Source organism: Podarcis filfolensis, assembly GCF_964270895.1.
Source record: "Podarcis filfolensis genome assembly, chromosome: 1".
Taxonomy (NCBI): domain Eukaryota; kingdom Metazoa; phylum Chordata; class Lepidosauria; order Squamata; family Lacertidae; genus Podarcis; species Podarcis filfolensis.
The window spans coordinates 127,951,452-127,970,600 of NC_139604.1; the positions used below are offsets into that span (position 1 = coordinate 127,951,452).

The 19,149-nt window shown below is 47.7% G+C and overlaps 1 protein-coding gene across 3 annotated transcripts in view; it reads right to left on the reverse strand.

Moving 5' to 3' along the window:
• Window positions 1-19,149, reverse strand: part of LRRC9 (leucine rich repeat containing 9) — a 72,159-nt gene that overhangs the window by 28,362 nt on the left and 24,648 nt on the right. For all 3 annotated transcript variants that reach the window (XM_083610123.1, XM_083610122.1, XM_083610121.1), the window contains 8 exons: window positions 18,950-19,070; window positions 16,827-17,006; window positions 11,973-12,100; window positions 10,054-10,266; window positions 8,631-8,750; window positions 7,079-7,270; window positions 3,312-3,437; window positions 1,515-1,646 (listed from right to left, as the gene is read on the reverse strand). In XM_083610123.1, the coding sequence (XP_083466249.1) occupies window positions 1,515-1,646; window positions 3,312-3,437; window positions 7,079-7,270; window positions 8,631-8,750; window positions 10,054-10,266; window positions 11,973-12,100; window positions 16,827-17,006; window positions 18,950-19,070 (1,212 nt within the window). The remainder of the gene's footprint in view (window positions 1-1,514; window positions 1,647-3,311; window positions 3,438-7,078; window positions 7,271-8,630; window positions 8,751-10,053; window positions 10,267-11,972; window positions 12,101-16,826; window positions 17,007-18,949; window positions 19,071-19,149) is intronic.

The following is a 19,149-nucleotide window of genomic DNA, read 5'->3' on the forward strand; positions in this document are numbered from 1 at the left end:
CTATGCGCCGCGCAACAAATCGAACTGACAGAGGAGCTTTTAACCTTTTCTACATGGCAAATTAACATGATTCTGGATGATGGGCCGCAACACAGACTGTGACAGGTCGGGGTGCCTGAGGATCTCCCTGGACTGCCTTGTCCAATGGCCTTATTTTGTGGAACGGACTATGAACGGTGGGTGGTCATTGAGGAGGGAGAATGAGAACTGTGCCCCCGTGCACTATGCTGAAAGGAGCTGGACCTGAGGTTTGTCCAGAGAGCTTGGGAAATGGTTGCCTATCGGTCAGCTTGATGGACCGTTAGCCTGACTGGTCAGAGGAAGGCAGCTCCATTATAACCACAAACTGCTTACTCTGAGATGGAGCCACGGAAGGGATTTTGGAACAGTCTGCTTTTATCTTATCTGTCAAACGCAAACTTTTCCGTTCCACCTGCTTCGTTCCAAAAAATCATTCCCCGTGCCCCCTACCCTTATTCAGAATAGCTGTTTCCACGAGCCACTAAGGTAAGATAACGACCCAATAAAATTCCAAAAAAGTAGCAGCTAACTGCACACTTATTTAATTAAAGCTAGTTCATTTACCGTATTTTTCGCTCCATAAGACACACATTTTTCTTCCTAAAAAGTAAGGGGAAATTTGAGTGCGCCTTATGGAATGAATGGCGCTGCACAGAGAGAGAGAGCTGCGCAGCACCCCTTCAGCGAAGTGGGAGGAGGAACGGAGCCCCTTCTGTTCCTCCTCCTGCTTCGCTGAAGGGGCGCTGCACAGCTCTCCCTCTATGCGCAGCGCCTGTCCTGGAAGCCGAAGGAGGAACAGAAGGGTCTCCTTCTGTTCCTTCTCCAGCTTCGCTGAAGGGGTGCTGCGCAGTTCTCCGAGGGAGAACTGCACAGCGCCCCTTCAGCGATGTGCCTGTCCTGGCTTCTGCCTTAGCCGTGCGCAGCCTCTTCGGGCAGGGGGAGCCTTCATCCCGCTGCCCCGAAGAGGCTTGGCGCGGTTATCTCAGAAGCCAGAACAGCCACACAGTATCCCAGAAGCCAGATCCCTTTTGCTGTTCTGGCTTCTGGGATTCAGAATAATTTTTTCTTATTTTCCTCCTCCCAGAACTAGGTGCGCCTTATGGTCTGGTGCGTCTTTTGGAGCGAAAAATACGGTAATTCAACAAAACCTTATGAACTTCATACAGTGATGCCAGCCTTCCAAAGGTTGACAGTTGTCTACACCTCCAGCAGCCCCCTTGCCTCTAGCACCCCCCTAAATCATCCTACTTAACCCCCTGGGGGGGCAGTATTGCCCACTCTGGGAGCCACAGCGTTAAAGAGACCCAGCTATCTTTTTCTCCTATGGAGTGGAGGAGAATCTGGTTCTAAGAGGCTTCTGCGGGAGAGTCCTCTAGAGTTAGAGAATGGCAATGGGAGTGGCACAGCAGGCCCAGAAGTGGTGGACCCGCTCACAAAATTTCAGGAGATCTGCTTTGACGAGCATGTGGTATTTGATAAGGTTTTCCCCTTACCCGAGAAAGCCAGTTGTTCTGAAACACGTCCACTCTGTTCTTGCTAATCTGGGTCAGGATCACGGCCTGAGGAAGGATGCTCAGTATGCGAAGCCTGTCTTGGTCCGTCCGAGAATTCTCCACCAGAGACGCCTGGAGGAACGAAACCACCAAAATGAAGGAAAGCAGCAGACGAGTGCGCAGTTTCGTAACCCAATCGAATCACCTTTGGAGACATTTTTAAAGCAAATGTGTGAGTGGGGATTTCTCCCCCTCTCCCAACCTTGCTCGAGCAGGCTCATTTTGATCATTTCTGCGTAGGCCAAGCATACTTTCGGCTTTCTATAGAAGAGTTTGGATTTGATATCCCGCGTTATTACTACCCGAAGGAGTCTCAAAGCGGCTAACATTCTCCTTTCCCTTCCTCCCCCACAACAAACACTCTGTGAGGTGAGTGGGGCTGAGAGACTTCAGAGAAGTGTGAGCAGCCCAAGGTCACCCAGGAGCTGCATGCGGAGGAGCGGGGAAGCGAACCCAGTTCACCAGATTATGAGTCCACCGCTCTTAACCACTACACCACACTGGCTTTCCAGTGTGCAAAGCTTGCAAGGTGGATGAAGAAACTCACTGGTGGAGAGACCATCAGCTTAACAGAAAACCAGCTCTGCCTACCTCAAGGGTGGGGAACCTGTGGTTCTCCCAGCTGTCACTGGACTGCAACTCCCATCATCCCTCGCTATTGGCCCCTGCTGGCTGGGACTGATGGGAGATGGGGTCCAATAGCACACGGAGGCTTCCCTACCCAACCAAACTGACAATTGTTCTGACTTCTCCCCCACTCTGTTTATGGACCCTCTAAAACAAAAAGCTGTTCCTGCAGTCTGTGGGTCTGCAGCTCAGAGTATGGGGTGATTGCAGAAATCCTGGTGGACATACGTACAGGACCCAAATGGATCTCCTGCTGCATATCCTTCGCGCATTCTCTCTTGGGAATGCCCACAAAACAAAGTCTGGTCAGAATTGAGTAGACACTTCCAGACTTAACGCTAAATCTTGGCAAATGAGCCGCTCTAGCTGCTAGAGGGCCTTGAAAATTTGTGTCCCGGGCTTCTTTTACTCGTCTACCCATGTACTGTCTGAAACTCAAAGGGCACATGCGTTGTCAAGCGTGAAATATATCGGCATTATTTCCAGTTCTGCTACCCCACTCAGGGCCGTCTTTACCCGGGGGTGCAAGGGGTGCGGGGCACCCAGGCGCCAAATTTGGGGGGGGGGAGCCAGGCGCCTGCCGCTGAAGCCGCCTAAGCTCTTAACTATCTACCTGTTATGAAATAATAAATAATTTTGATGAAGCTAGAAAAACAAAATGCATATATATCTAGGTATTACTGAAATGTATACCTACTGTTTCACTAAAGGACTTTCAACTTTGTGCACTCATTTACCAAACATGTGCTGTGCCAGCGGTGGCGCCTGTCATTCACAACAGCACCGTGCACGTGAAATTTGGGGGTGCTGGGCGGATCTTTGCCCCCTGGCGGCACATAGGCTAAAGACAGCGCTGACCCCACTACGCCTTGCTCCCCTCCCTCTAAAGGTTTGCCCATGAGATGCCCCACTTGGGCCGAGAACCCTTTTTAATGTTGTACTTTAATCTAGTTTTTAAGTTGTGTTTTAATCAATTGTTTTTATACCTGGTGTTAGCCACCCTGAGCCCGGTCTTGGCTGGGGAGGGCGGAGTATAAATAAAATTTATTATTATTATTAATTATTCCTTGCTGCTGCCTTAAATGAGCAAACAAACCCGGGCTGTCTAACCTGCGTGATTTTCGAGTCTGCCATGAACTGGATGGCAGCTGCTGCCTCGTCCTCAGTGATCAGAAGTCCATCAAGGTGAGTCAGAGCCCTCAGCTGGCCAATCACACTCAAGCGTACGGAGGCTGGCTGGGGGGCGGGGGGAGAGAGAAAAACAAGAGTGGGATGACTTTGGACGCAAGCATTCAGTGTTGCGGGATGTATCTTCACTGAAGCAGTCAAGTACAACATTTTCCTGTTGCCTAGAGTGGACACACAGGGGAATGTGGCTCCAGCCAGGGAGGACTTCCTGCCATACCTGTTCTGGAGCCACCTTTCCTTGTGTTTGACCAGGTAGATGGGCATGACCCTAGCTGACTCTGTAAAAGGGCTAGCCATGCCGCCATCTCCCCTTTTTCCATTTTCTCCTTTCAAGCTTCTCTCTTTGTGATGGCCTGGGAATCGGATTCAGAGGCTGAACCTGAGGAATCTCAGCCTGCACAGGTGTCCCCGCCTCCAGGACCGGCTGAGCCGGGGCTGGGACTTGAACCTGAAGGGCCCTCACCTGCGCCGGATCCTCAGGTGCAGGCACCAGGTGAGTCTGCTCTGGCTCCTGAGGGGGTGGAGGACCCATTGCCTGCAGGTGCTCTACTCTCAGCCCCGTCAGAGGAAGATGAGATTGCCTCTGGATCCAGTAACCCTCCAGCCTCTCCTGAGCTGCAGAGGCTCAGGGCAGAGAGGCGGAGGGAACTAAGTTCCCACAGGAGGAGTGCTCGCCTCCAGGCCAGGGGAGGTGAGTCACCTGTGGACCGGGGCTGCCCTATGCCTTGGGGCAGATAAAAGCCAGCCAGCCCCAGTCCCAGGTTGCAGAAGCAACATTGTTGGCAACCTGTTCCTGCCTGCACCCTGTCCTGCTCTTCTGCCAGAGTTCCTGACCTCACCTGACTCATTGCCTTGGACCCCGCTTCAGCCTTGACGGACAGACGCCATACCACACCCTCAACCTCGGACTGGACTCGGACCATGCCGCACGGTAACCCCCCGGGACCAGCACACTCTTGGACCTCCTCTTCTGGCTCTTAGCCAGCTCATGGCTCATCCTTACAGAGGATGGAAACCACAAGGCAGAAGGTCTGAGGCCCAGCTCAGATTTCTTTTCTCTACAAATGTAACTGTAAGCACAAGATAAAGCCTGCCTTCAGATTACTGCTGTGAACTGAATGTAAGGAAACTTTACTCTTACTTTTAAACAAGACTGTCATGCTATTATTATTTTAAGAGGGAAATAAAAGGGGAAACTTACCAAGAACAATCCAGTCTGGACAAGCCAGATTGGATTGCTTAATTTAAACGATTCTAACGAATCCATCAACTTGCTTCCAGGAATCTGCAAGGGAATGTGCTCCTCTGCTTGCTCACTAGCGTGAGTGAGGAGGGATAATATTTAATCCATGTATCCTCTCCTACTTGCCTCAGGATTCCCGCAGGTGGTGGCTCCTACCCCAAAGTACAAGTTATCCCAGGCCCTGCATTGGTCACCTTCCATGGACAGCTTAAGAACATTTGTGTTTACCAAGGCGTAGGGATGGAGGAAATATGCGACGCTGTTTGCATTTTATTGAGAAGCTACCAGATTTAGTCCTGCCTTATGGCTATATTGCTTTTAGTTCTGAGGGCCACCAGGTGGCGCGTTGGAAGATGGCCGACAATAACATCTCTCTGACCCATACGAGGTAATTAAGGGGCTGCTATGGGAAGTAGGCAGCCTTCCCTTCCCCCTAGGATGTAGGGGGATTCTGTCCTGCCAGCGGTGTTCATAATGCACCCCCTGATCCGAGAGATGGGGGTGCCGAACACTTGGCACGAGCCCTCGGTGAAGTCAGCTCTTCCTGACGCCAATTCCAATCAGGTTGCTTCAGCTCGGAATTATAATTGGAAACATACGATTGGAAATGAAGCTGAAGCACATATATCAAGTAAAGCTCGACAGATAAGGCTGCTGAGTAATGGATCTCTGTGACCGGGAGCGACGGATGGATAAGTAAATCTTCTGATGAGTCACCACCAGGAGACTGTATGTTTGGAACAAAGGGGGGGGTGGAGGAAAAACCCTTTTCTTTCTTTGTACGATGTGATAATAATAACCCTCCACCCCAGAAAGAAACAAGATCGTCGCGTTTTTAATAATCATAAGCAGGATTTTAAGAACTGTGTGGGGATGGATTACAACAGGAGAGAAGATTGGTGAACGGTGAGAAAGTGGAAAAATTTTATGACGCAGTTAAAAAATGGCGTCTCGCCAAGACAGGCTTGCCAGAGAAAGAAGGACAGGGGGGAGGAGAATCAGGATTGTTCGAAAGAGAAGGAGTGTTGGAATTGAAAGTTTGACCTGACAGAGCCCCCTGATCTATTTGATTTATTTGGCTAGCCTGGAAAAAATAAAGGACAGACCGAAGATTAATTTTGTTTATGGAAGCGTTGAACAGAGGCCGTCCCGGAGTGATATAGCTTTTGAAGAGTGCAAAACCCACACAGAGACGCCAGCTTTCAGTCTGCTTGTGAGAATCATCAGAGATCGCAAAGAAAGGAATATATGACTACAACAAGATGAGAAAGAAAGTAATAAAGGACTATCCAGATCGAACTGGATAGAACTGACTAATTAATGCAGTAAAATGAGTGATGTCTGGAGTTATCCGGAATTTTGGACTCGTGCGGAGCTTGATGAATGGGTACCCTCAAAAAAATTTAAAATTTGGCTGTATAATTTGGAACTAATGTGATTTGAATAATGTGATGTGATTGGCCTGTTAATAAAAATTATTTTAAAAAAATAATATTGCTTTTAGTTCTTTTATTAGTTCTTATTTATGTTTTGCTGTTTATTCCTCTTTGGCTCATCTTATTGGGAAAGCAACGTATAAACGACTGAGGGTGCAATGAAATTAAGGGCTACTATCTGAACAATAATCTTGGTCATTTGATTGCCCTTTTTGCCCATTGCTGTCTTTTTACTTGTATATATTGCTTGTTTTATGTTGCTATGGCCATTGGCTAATACGAATAAAGTTTCTCCTAATCTTAACGTATAAACGAGGCAACTGAATGGACAGCAAATGAAAGGAACAGCAAATGAAATTCAGCACAGCCTTCTCTAATGCACTACTATAATTAATAATAATAATAATAATAATAATAATAATAATTTATTATTTATACCCCGCCCATCTGGCTGGGTTTCCCCAGCCACTCTGGGCGGCTTCCAACAGAATATTAAAACACAATAACCTATTAAACATTAAAAGCTTCCCTAAACAGGGCCACCTTCAGATGTCTTCTAAAAGTCTGATAGTTGTTGTTCTCTTTGACATCTGGTGGGAGGGCGTTCCATAGGGCGGGTGCCACAACCGAGAAGGCCCTCTGCCTGGTTCCCTGTAACTTGGCTTCTCACAGGGAGGGAACCGCCAGAAGGCCCTCGGCACTGGACCTAAGTGTCCGGGCAGAACGATGGGGGTGGAGACGCAGGAGGGGAAAGTAACTTCTGCAACAGCATCATATCCAACACAGAAGTAGCTGCAGGTTGTGGGGAACCTCTGGCAACATCTGCAGGCCAGAGGCTCCCCATCGCTGCTGTCCTATAACAGCACTCACAGCAGAAACAGGGAATTGTCCTACTAGCGTTAACGAAGAGCAGTGGCAATGGGGCTCACTTGAAAGGTAGCAATGAAGTAAAAAAAAGACCGCTAGTCTTGGTTTTTTTGGTTTCGTTACAAGTTCAGGAGGAGATCTACCTTATGCCATGGATTATGACGGATATCGAGACTGAGCACCATGGGGGTATGTTTCCGTAAGACGCCAATTTCCTCCCCGGCCTTCTTCAGTTGGTTCCAGCTCAAGTCCAAATACTTCAGTTTGTTTAGGCCTCTGATGCCCTCCAGGGTGATCACGTGGTTATGGCTGGCGTCAAAATATTCCAGGTTTGGCTGCAACGGAAGTAAGAAGTGTAAGGATGACTTGAAAAGCAAGCAGCTAAGAAACTACCGTATTTTTTGCTCTATAAGACTCACTTTTTCCCTCCTAAAAAGTAAGGGGAAATGTGTGTGCATCTTATGGAGCAAATGTAGGCTGCACAGCTATCCCAGAAGCCAGAACAGCAAGAGGGATTGCTGCTTTCACTGCGCAGAGATCCCTCTTGCTGTTCTGGCTTCTGAGATTCAGAATATATTTTTTCTTGTTTTCCTCCTCCAAAAACCAGGTGCGTCTTGTGGTCTGGTGCGTCTTATAGAGCGAAAAATACGGTAATTTGTTTGCAGAACAATGTGCATGGTATTACGATTGTATTGGGTGGTTTGACAGTGGAACTGCACTTCTTGGTGCAGAAAGTACTGATCTGAAGTGTAGAGATCTTTCCTATTCTATTCTATTCTAGAGCATAGCTGTTTCCTTTTTTTTAAGGGAAATTCCCTTATTCTGAATAGGATTCCTCGCAAGAAAAGGGAAAAGTTGACAGCTGTGTTCAAGAGGGTTCTGGAAGCTTCTCTGTGTGAAAGAAACAAGCAGAAGGTTGATGATGTTTGGGTTATTCCTTCAGAGAAGCTGAGTACAGCTGGCTTAAACTGGTTCTGTTATCTCTTCTGTCAAGGTCATGGAGACTATAATAATGCCAAAAGGAGCCTGGGTTTCACTTTCTTTTTCTATCTCTTTTCCTTCTGGTGTGGTGTTCTGTATATAGCATGCTTAGTGTTAAGACTTATTATAAGTTATTGCAAATTTAAGTTAAGTCTGCTGCAACTGGATTTTTTACGGACAGGGCCAATCCTGAATGTATTGGATTTGTGACCATTATGCTCATTTGCCTTCAGTGGCAGTAGTAAACTCGGCTGAATGAAATATTAATTGCCTCTGGTCTATTTCTTGGGAATCCTGCAGCAGGTTTAAGTTTTTACTCTGCTAACTATACATCGGATTTCTGCTCTGGATCAATATTGAGTAGAATTTCATGCCACGGTCTCCCTCGGAAAGCAGTAGACTCTCCTTCCTTGGAGGTTTTCAAGCAGATGTTGGAGGCCCATCTGTCAGGGATGCTTGAGCTGAGATTCCTGCATTGCAGGGGGTTCATCTAGATGACCATTGGGGGTCCCTCCCAGCTCTTCAATTCTATGATCTATGAAGTCACATCAAAGGTTTTAAGCAGATAATTATTATATCCAATGATGTCCAAAGACTTGCGTTTCCCCATGAAAAGCTCCCTTCACTCCAGGGCTTTTTCACTTTGTGCCTTAAATTTAATTTTTACGAACATACCCACTCTAATGAGAAAAAATGTAGCCGCGTTACTCTTACCAAGTGGTAAACGTCATCTAAACAGGTGAATTCGTTAAAACTAATAATGAGTTTGCGAAGCCCGGTGAGCTTGGAGATGTCTCGGAGTTTGCTCAGCCTGTTTCCATGCAGGTTCAGAATCTGCGTTGAAAGAGAAGAGGGGATTGGATGATCTTCTGCATGCAAGGCAGCTGCTACCCTGCCACTGAGCCACAACAACATCTGGAGGGTATCAGATTGGGACTGGAAATTTTATTATGGGGTTGGGCTTCTGCATTGGTCCTTTTGCTTTCTTAAAAAAAGAAACAGAAAAAGAAAAAACCCAAGCTCTGCCCCTTTTCAATATAATTGGGACAGTTCCATGTTTAGTCACATCTGGCCCTAAAAGCCTTCCTGGAAAAACTGTCCCCTCTTCACCATTGCAATGGAGAGGCAGTGTAGCCTAGTGGCTAGAGTGGAAGCCGGGAGTTCATACCCCCACTAAGCTCCCTGGGTGACCATGGCTAGTCACTATGTCTTGGCGTAACCTACCTCCCAGGGATGTTGTGAGGATAAAATGGAAGCCGGGGGGCGGGGGGGGGGGGGAGAACCACACATGATTGTTTGAAGAAATGTGAGATATAAACGCAACAATACATTAAAAGACAATGAAGCTACATTCTCTTCTCCTTCCACCTCCACTGCCAGGAGATTCTTCAGTCTGACTCCCTACCACCATGCACCTGTGAAATCCTGACCTGTCTAGAGAGGTGCAAGGAGACTGTGGGGTTTTTTTAAATTTATTCCTTATTGAAGGGGGGGAAAGAATTTTGTACCCAGTATAAAATTAGAAGTGCACAAGGTAAAAAAATAAAGACGTGCAAATAACAATGGTTCAGACACACTCGTGTAAAAAAAAGAGACACATACATACAAATTTATAAGCTTACAAGGTATATATCGTATTTTTCACTCTATAAGATGCACTTTTTCCCTCCTAAAAAGTAAGGGGAAATGTGTGTGCGTCTTATGGGGCGAATGCAGGCTGCACAGCTATCCCAGAAGGCAGAACAGCAAGAGGGATTGTTGCGCAGCGCAAGCAGCGATCCCTCTTGCTGTTCTGACCGCTTCGCTGGAGATGCGCTGAGCAGCTTTCCCTCTCTGCTCAGCGCCCCTTCAGCAAAGCGGGAGGAGAAACGGAGCCCCTTCCATTTCTCCTCCCGCTTTGCTGAAGGGGCGCTGCGCAGAGAGGGAGAGAATATTTTTTTTCTTGTTCTGCTCTAAAACTAGGTGCGTCTTATGGTCGGGTGCGTCTTATAGAGCGAAAAATATGGTAAGTGGTGTAGCAAGACAAAAACAAAAGTCCCCCCAACTTCAGGGAACGGGAGGAGTTTGCGGTCTCCTTTGGAACCAGCACCGTGTCGCTTCGATTCTGCAAGAACACCGAGTAACAGAACCTGCTCACCATTATCTGACTATAGATGTTGGCCTTGGCTACCGCCAGCACCGTCTTTTCATCCAGGCAAACGATTTTGGGCTTGGGCTTAATGATAGGCTTCATGCTTAGAACTTCGTCGTCGCGTTGCAAATCCCGAGAAAGCACAAATCCTGCCGAGTTTCTCCTTCCTTCCTCCCCGGTCACGTTGCTGAGCGACGAGAACAGAGGCTCCACTTTGACCTAGGCAGGAGACCCAGAGCTTTCTCTTTTTGCCACAGCTTGTTACTGCATTTCCTTTGTTTAACTAAACAGATATGTAAACGAGCTAAGCGAGAGTCATAAAGATGCTTCGGTGCAACACCCAGCACGGGGGGCGGGGGGAAGCCTGTGATTCTCCAGGCGCCGTTGGACTATAGCTTTCATCATCCAACATCTAGAGGGCCAAAGGCTCCCAGCTCCTGACTTAGGAGGACCAAAAAAACCAAAAAGCCTGGATCTCCTCTGCACTGGATTTGACCCTTTGCAAATTAGCTTGGGGTCCAACCGCTGAAGTGGGGGTGAGCCCCTTTAATTAAAGGCAGAGCTTGCTAATTGAGAAAGATGTAGCCATGCATAGGTGGTGCAATGAGTGTGTGCTATCTGTTAGAATTCTTGCTCCGTGATTGCAGTCATGGGATTGCTGTCTGTCACATGAGGGTATATGTTTTGACTCCACAAAGTGGGAAGTGATGGAGACAGGATGTTTGTGTTACTGTGTTCCGTGAAGTGGGACTATTGTCCTTTGTTCTTTTTCTCTTTGCTGTCTGATGCTAAAGAGAGAGGGAGCCATATTGCAGTGCTCCGTGTGTGTTTATATGAAAATAAAGTAGATTAGCCAAAATGCTGAGTTGCTGAGGTCTGTTATGCGAACTGCGCAAACTCTGCGGATCCCTAAGTGTGCCAGTGTCGGTTGGCATCGGTCGCTGTGATGTTTGGGCAGAAGAAAGCTTATGAAGCTCCCGAACGTTCGACCAGGAGGGAGGGAACATGCCAGTTGGGCATGTGTTTCTGCCAGGGTCCTACTCAAGTGTAGGCTGAACTCCTGACACTATCTGTCCATTTCAGTTTTGTAGACTTGGAAAGTACCCCCAGTTATCATCTAGTCCAACCCCTTGCAATGCAGGAATCTCGACTCAAGGATCCCTGACAGATGGCCATCCAACCTCTGCTTAACAACCTCCAAGGGAGGAGAGTCCACCACCTTCTGAAGGAGCCTGATCCACGACCAAACAGCTCTTACTGTGGTGTGGCATACATTTCCGTCGTGCGGCCCCTTTAATTGCAGGGGCAAGCTGCCAAGCCTGTACCACAGCTAGCATTGCCACTGTTGCAGTAGCAGCAGCGGCAACAGCAAGCAATGCATCCCTGTGGGACAGATCTGCTGCCCCGTAGATGCTAGCGCCTGAGGCAGCCAGGTCACCTTGCCTCATGAATGGGCCGGCCCTGACTAAATGGCTGCAGCTTCTCAGGATGCATGATAACTCTGTAGGTAAAAGTTTAAAATGGTAAAGGACCCCTGGGCAGTTAAGTCCAGTCCAAGGTGACTATGGGGAGTGGCGCTCATCTCGCATCAGGCCGAGGGAGCCTGTGTTTGTCCACAGACAGCTTTCCGGGTCATGTGGCCAGCAGGACTAAACTGCTTCTGATGCAATGGGACACCGTGATGGAAGTCAGAGTGCACGGAAATGCCATTTCCCTTCCCGCCGCAGTGGTACCTATTTATCTACTTGCACTGGTGTGCTTTCGAACTGCTAGGTTGGCAGGAGCTGGGACAGAGCAACAGGAGATCGCCCCGTCGCAGGGATTCGAACTGCCGACTTCTGATCGGCAAGCCCAGGCACATTTGCTGAGGGGCTACACTAGCCCCTCCGCGCTGAAGGCATTGCTAGGGAGCAGGAAGCGCGTACCAACGTGATGTACTCAAACTCTACGATGTACTCGGGCAGAACCAGCTCGTGATCGAACACAAACCACTCGCACTGTCGCAGGTTGCAGTCGCAGTTCTTGTAGTCGAGGGAAGAGCAGACTTCTGAAGCTGAAAGGCAAGAACAGGAATGGCGGATTCTCTTACAGATTCCCCACCCCTCCGGTTACTGAAGTTTTGAAATTGTAAGAACAGGAGACATTTCCAGAAGGAAAATAAGAAAGAGAGGAGAGAAGGAGAGCCCGCAGGATCAGGCCAATGGCCCACCTAGTCCAGCATCCTCTTCTCACAGTGGCCAACCAGGTGCCCAGGGGAAACCCACAAGAAAAGTTCCTGAGCACAAGAGCAATACTATCCTGTGGTTTCCAGCTGCCTCCAGCTCCACCATAGCTAGAAGCCATCAGTAGACCTCTGCCCCACACTCCACTTAGATGAGCTGCCTCCCTGGGTGGACAGACCCTATTTGCCCCTGCACAGCATGTGCAGAAACCACCTTCTCATTGTTTATTAGATTGATATGCCGCCCTTCGTTGTAAGATCTCAGGACGGTTCACCGAATAAAAGACAGGATGAAAATGAGGAAGTCGTTAAAAACAAAGCAACAACAAACAAACCTATGGTCATGTAAAGCATCCTCAATAAACACACGAGAAGTAACCGACTGTGTTGTTAGATAAATATGATATACAGTGGTACCTCGGGTACATATGCTTCAGGTTACGGACTCCACTAACCCAGAAATATTACCTCGGGTTAAGAACTTTGCTTTAGGATGAGAAAAGAAATTGTGCAGCAGCAGCACAGCGGCAGTGGGAGGCCCCATTAGCTAAAGTGGTGCTTCAGGTTAAGAACAGTTTCAGGTTAAGAACGGACCTCCGGAACGAATTAAGTTCTTAACCCGAGGTACCACTGTAACTCATAAAGTTCAACAACCAAACAAAGCAGAAGACCCAGTGGATCAGATCATTTTCTAGTCAGTTCATGCATAAGGTCCACCCGTGTAATGGTGTCTATTCCACCTGTCTGTTCATAAAGTCCAAAGAATCCACATGAAAGGTTGTTACAGTTCCACAAAATCCTTTCACAGAGTCTAGGCAAGGATTTCCAGAATATTTTCCTTGTTTTGCCATCCTGGGCTTCTTCAGTGTGATTATACCCCCCTTTTTGCCAAACGACGCACTAAGTCACTAAAAGATATATTGGTGCATATGGATTTAAAACCAACACCCATACAACGTATGTTGTCTGGTCCTCCACGTGGTTTCTTTAAATGTGGGCACTGTAACTCCTGCAAATACGCTCTGCAGGTAAAAGAGTTTAACAACAAAGAAGGTTTTAAGTTCTGATCTGATCCACTGGGTCTTCTGCTTTATTTGGTTGTTGAACTTTATGAGTTACTTCTGTTGAAATTTGATACAATAAAAAGTATACCTTATTTATTAAGAACACAGCCGGTTACATCTTGTTAAAAACAAAGCAGCAAAAACAGTAACCTACCCACCTCCCTTCCTGCAGAAACATTTAGAAAGGCTGTAGAGCGTTAATCAGCCAAAGGCCTGGTTGAAGAGGAAAGTTTCCGCCTGGTACCTAAAGGTGTATAATGAAGGTGCCAGGCGAGTCTCCCTGGGGAGAGCATCCCACAAACGGGGAGCCACTGCGGAGGAGGCCAGTTTTCCCGTTGCCCATTGCAGCCTGTCTTTGCATGCAGGGGGAGCCCCTAACTCACTGAGGATTTAAGACCAATCGAAGTCATTTCCTGGGGTGTGGCTGCTGCTGCATGCTGACAGCTTCTGAGAGCCACAGGTGAGAGCTGAGTGCAGGGTAGAGACCAAAGATGGAAAAACTATACAACATGCCTCCCACCAGAGGTCCTACCCCTCCCTTAACACACCCCAAAAACCCCATACCACGTATGCTTTCGAGAAAAATAGAATTGTAGAGTCCAGTCCAACCCCCTGCAATACAGGAATATGCAGCTGCCCCGTGTGGGGATCGAACCTGCAACCTTGGCGTCATCAGCACCATGCTCTAGGCAACCTAGCTATCCAGGCTGCCCCAGGAGGGTCAGCACTTGTCACAAGAGCTCTGCTGGAACAGGACAAAGGCTCATCTAGTCCAGCAATTCGTTCTAAATAAGGTTACCAGACGTCCCTGTTTCCCGGGGAAGATCCCGGATTTACAAATCAGTCCCCTGACAAAATCCTATCATTCCTACTGAAGTTGAAAAGTGTCCCCGGATTCACTGAAAAAAAATCTGGTAACCTTATTCTAACATTCACCAGCCAAACGCCCATGGGAAGCGTGCAAGGGAAGCTCAGGCGCAACAGCCCTTTTGCCCCGCTTGGGATTCCCTGTGGCTCATATTCAGAGGCATATCTCCTCCGACAGCGGAGGCAGAACATCGCCACCATCGCTGTGAGCTACGCCATCCCAAGCGCTTACTTCCATCTTCCCGCTTTCTCTGTACTAGGGCAGATCACGGCTTTTGGAGCACACCAAAGCAGTAAAAAAGAATGCAAAGGTTTCAAATAAATGCAGAGGCTCCATGTGTGAGGCTGGAGCTCCCTCTAGCGGCTACTCGCTGCCTTGCTACTTTCTTCCGGTAGCAGTGGGTGGGCGGAAATATCTGCTCTCTCCTGAGCTTTTTCTAGGCCCTGTCTCGCCTTCTGCACCAGAGTCCTCAGACAAATGGAGACTTCCATTCTTTGCGGCGTTTGGGGGTGTGTCCAAATAGCTTACAAAAGCTGACTTATTGGAACACATCTGAAACAGACTGGATGGTCAAAACACATCTATAGCCAGTTGTTCTGCAAGAACTGGAAATCATAGAATTGTAGAGCGGGTCATCTGGTCCAGCCCCCTGCAATACAAGAATCTCAGCTAAATAACCTCCTACACCTGGTTTACTGGTAGTACATGTGAAAAGGACCACAAGCTTGACATGAGTCAACAGTGTGATGCAGCAGCAAAAAAAGCTAATGCTATTCTAGGCTGCATCCATGGAAGTCTAGTGTCCAGATCAAGGGAAGTAATAGTAACACTCTGTTCTGCCTTGGTCAGACAACACCTAGAATACTGTGTCCAATTCAGGGAACCCCAATTTAAGAAGGATGTTGACAAGCTGGAAGGTGTGCAGAGGACGGCAGCCAAGATGATCTAGGGTCTGGAAACCAAGCCTGATGAGGAATGGTTGAAGGAGCTGGGTATGTTTAGCCTGGAAAAGAGGAGGCCGAGAGGAGATACGACAGCCATCTTCAAATATCTCAAGGGCTGTCACATGCAAGATGGAGCAAGCTTGTTTTCTCCTGCTCTGGAGGATAGGATCCAAACCAATGGATTCAAGTTCTAAGAAAGGCATAACTTTCTGACAGTACAGAATGGACTCCTTCGGGAGGTGGTGGATTCTCCTTCCTTGTGTGGGAATGTTCAGGCATGCAGGAGAGGATATATTGTCTGATTATATCCTTTTCCAACTTGTGTTAACAAGTCCCACAATTTAGCAGAGTAACATTCCCCTTTTTAAACTTGCAGCGGATGCGCTTGCTCAGGCTCGCTAAAGCCTCTATAATAACTGTTCTGGTATTTCCCCCTTATTCTCTCATAAAAGATAAGACATGACACAGTCTTCTACAAAAGTATAAAAAGAGTTTACTCACATATCATTCTGTTCACAATAGGATCCCAGAAGGCAGACTTAGCTTAGAAAAGTAACATACACTTGGAAACTATTCCATAAGAAGACAGTCCCTTTGTCCTCTCTTGTCTGGAAGCCAAGAGGACATCTTTGGCTAACCAGATGTTGCTTCTTCGATGCATGTAGTAAAAAAAGAGAGATGGCTGCCCTGCCCTGTGCTTTTGTCATTACCTGCACAGGTGAGGCCACGCCCACCTCTAGTCACATGCAGAGGAAGTCTGTCCCAACCCAGAAGGAAACAGGAAGTTTACCTGCTGGCTGGACAAACGTTCCTCCCCATGTGTAAACATGTTCACTCTAGGAATGTTGTACTTGACTGCTCTTGTGTTTCACATCCCACACCTTGGAGGTTTTAAAATAGAGGTTGGGTAGCTATCTGCCCTGGATGATTTGGCTGAGATTCCTGTATTGCAGCGGGTTGGACTCGATGACCCCTGAGGGTCCCTTAATCCTATGATCTCCTTACTTGTACTACTGTGCATTGTCCTTTTGTATATGTTTGGTTGTTGAGGTACATCACACCTAGGTGGTTATATATTGTCGATTCCATATGACCCGAGACATCACCTTGCCAACAAAGGTCCGTATAGTTAAAGCTATGGTTTTCCCAGTAGTGATGTATGGAAGTGAGAACTGGACCATCAAGAAGGCTGAACACCGAAGAATTGATGCTTTTGAATTATGGTGCTGGAGGAGACTCTTGAGAGTCCCATGGACTGCAAGATCAAACCTCTCCATTCTGAAGGAAATCAGCCCTGAGTGCTCACTGGAAGGACGGATCCTGAAGCTGAGGCTCCAATACTTTGGCCACCTCATGAGAAGAGAAGACTCCCTGGAAAAGACCCTGATGCTGGGAAAGATGGAGGGCACAAGGAGAAGGGGACGACAGAGGACGAGATGGTGGGACAGTGTTATTGAAGCTACCAGCATGAGTCTGACCAAACTGAGGGAGGCAGTGGAAGACAGGAGTGCCTGGTGTGCTCTGGTCCATGGGGTCACGAAGAGTCGGACACGACTAAACGACTAAACAACAAATTGGGTACTGTTACATTTTAAAAAATAATAAAAATCCCAGGATCAAATTTCCCCAATGAAATCCCAGGAGTATGATATGACCAACTCCAGTTGGAGACACTAACTTACACTTGGGTTTCTCTTGCTGGTCCACAGCCCCACTGCTGGCTGTACTACAGGGGCTGTTCTGGGAGGACTTGCCAGACCTGTAGACGGAATTGATGTTGGGATAGCTGGCCTGGACGATTGGCTCTCCGTCATGAGCCGGGGCGCTGTGTCCAAGGAAGACTTTTGCGACGATGAGTTTCCCTGAGAAAGGAGAAGAGAAGAGAAGGTATCACTTACAAGAACACAAGGCATCAAAACCCCAGAGGAGTGTCCCAAACGAAGGAAGCAAAATGAACCAAGCAGCACACACAATGGGTGACCGTTCTTGCCCGGATCTGCCCACGCATTAAGGACATCATCAGAGGTCATTCCCCTGGGTGCCATCCAAACAGAGATGAAGGGGGTGTCAAGATTTTCCTTTGGAGGCGCCATGACTCGCTGTCCTACAAAATGCCGAATTTCACCCCTCGCAGAACACGTTTTTGCATGTTGTTCTCACTAACGTGCGTGTTTTTTGTGTACTTTAAAATAAATAAATAAGTGATTTGCCCACCACTCTGAAAGCCTTTTCAGCTGAACAAGAGGGATTAAAAATGGCTTATGTAAATAGCTAGCTAACTAACTAAATATACTAAACAAATAAATAATATACCCATTTTTGTATTCATTCGTTGGAACATTGCATAGCAGCCTTTGATGGATGTATGGATTTTGAAACAGATTTTGAATCATTGGTATGAGAAGGGTGAATTTGGTATAATCATAGAATTGCAGAAGTTGGAAAGTCCACCCCCCCCTGCAATGCAGGACTATGCAGCTGCCCCATACAGGGATCGAACCTGCAACCTTGGGCATGATCAGCACCATGCTCTAACCAGCTGAGCTACAGGTCTGCATAAAAAAACCCCAGACTGAATGAATTTCTTCTTTGTCTCCAGTGCAAGCTGCTTTCCTCTCTGACAGTTCCTCACCTTGTCACAGCAATATTATTTGGATTCCAGTCTCATCTACGACTGGTCTGCCCCGCAGAGGACCTTAATAGTTTAGAGGTCCAGGGCCCTAAGGAAGTCAGATTATCCTCCACCATGGACAGGACCTTCTCAGTGATGGCTCCGACCTGGTGGAATGCTCTGTCCCATGAGACCAGGGCCCTGCAGGATTTAACTTCCTTCCGCAGGGCCTGTAAGACAGAGCTATTCTGCCTGGTTTTCAATTTGAACTTAGCCTGATCTTTTATTCCCCTTCCTTCCCTCCCCCTCCCCCTTTTATGAAGATTACCCGCTCTGGGATCCCACAGCTAATTCTCCCCTGGTCTCCTCGCTGGCCCAAAGAGGACTAATTTACCCAGCTAGCCCTGGTTATCATCTAATGTTTATTGGATGCATTTTCCCCCTAAATTGATTTTTGAATTGATGGTTATTCACGTTTTATGCTGTTTTTTGTTGCATCAATTAAGTATTTTAAATTTGTTGTTAGCTGCCCTGAGCCTGGTTTTCTGAACCGGGAAGGGCGGGGTATAAATAAAATATTATTATTATTATTATTATTATTAGGGACGCGGGTGGCGCTGTGGGTAAAACCTCAGTGCCTAGGACTTGCTGATCGTATGGTCGGCGGTTCGAATCCCCACGGCGGGGTGAGCTCCCGTCGTTCGGTCCCAGCTCCTGCCCACCTAGCAGTTCGAAAGCACGTCAAAGTGCAAGTAGATAAATAGGGACCGCTTTAAAGCGGGAAGGTAAACGGCGTTTCCGTGTGCTGCGCTGGTGCTGGCTCGCCAGAGCAGCTTCGTCATGCTGGCCACGTGACCCGGAAGTGTCTTCGGACGGTGCCGGCTCCCGGCCTCTTGAGCGAGATGAGCGCGCAACCCTAGAGTCGGACACGACTGGCCCGTACGGGCAGGGGTACCTTTACCTTTATTCTTATTATTGCGAACACCCCCACTTCCACTAGCAGAAAGCATGGCCTTAAAACTTCACATCCTGCTGGACCACCCCGCTAGCACCCAAGGCTCTGTCCCTCTTGCCACAACCCGCTGCATTTATTGCAAGGCCGCTGCGGCTTTTCCAGCTGAAAATGCTTTTTTTTGTGTGATGAGGGCTCTAAAAATTATTCATGGGTGCTTAGAGCAACCTCTCTATATTTACCACGCCTGAATGTATCCTCGGAGTCCCCCTTGCTTCTGGCTTGCTTTTGCAAATATTCAATTCTTGGACATTCGCAGATACTGAGACTGTTGGAGAGCTGGACACCTCCTTCGCTTCCAGGCTGCAAAGAGCAACAAAGCAAGTCTGAGTAGGTAGATCAGATTGACCCTTAAATGCTCTCCCAACATTTAACTACAACA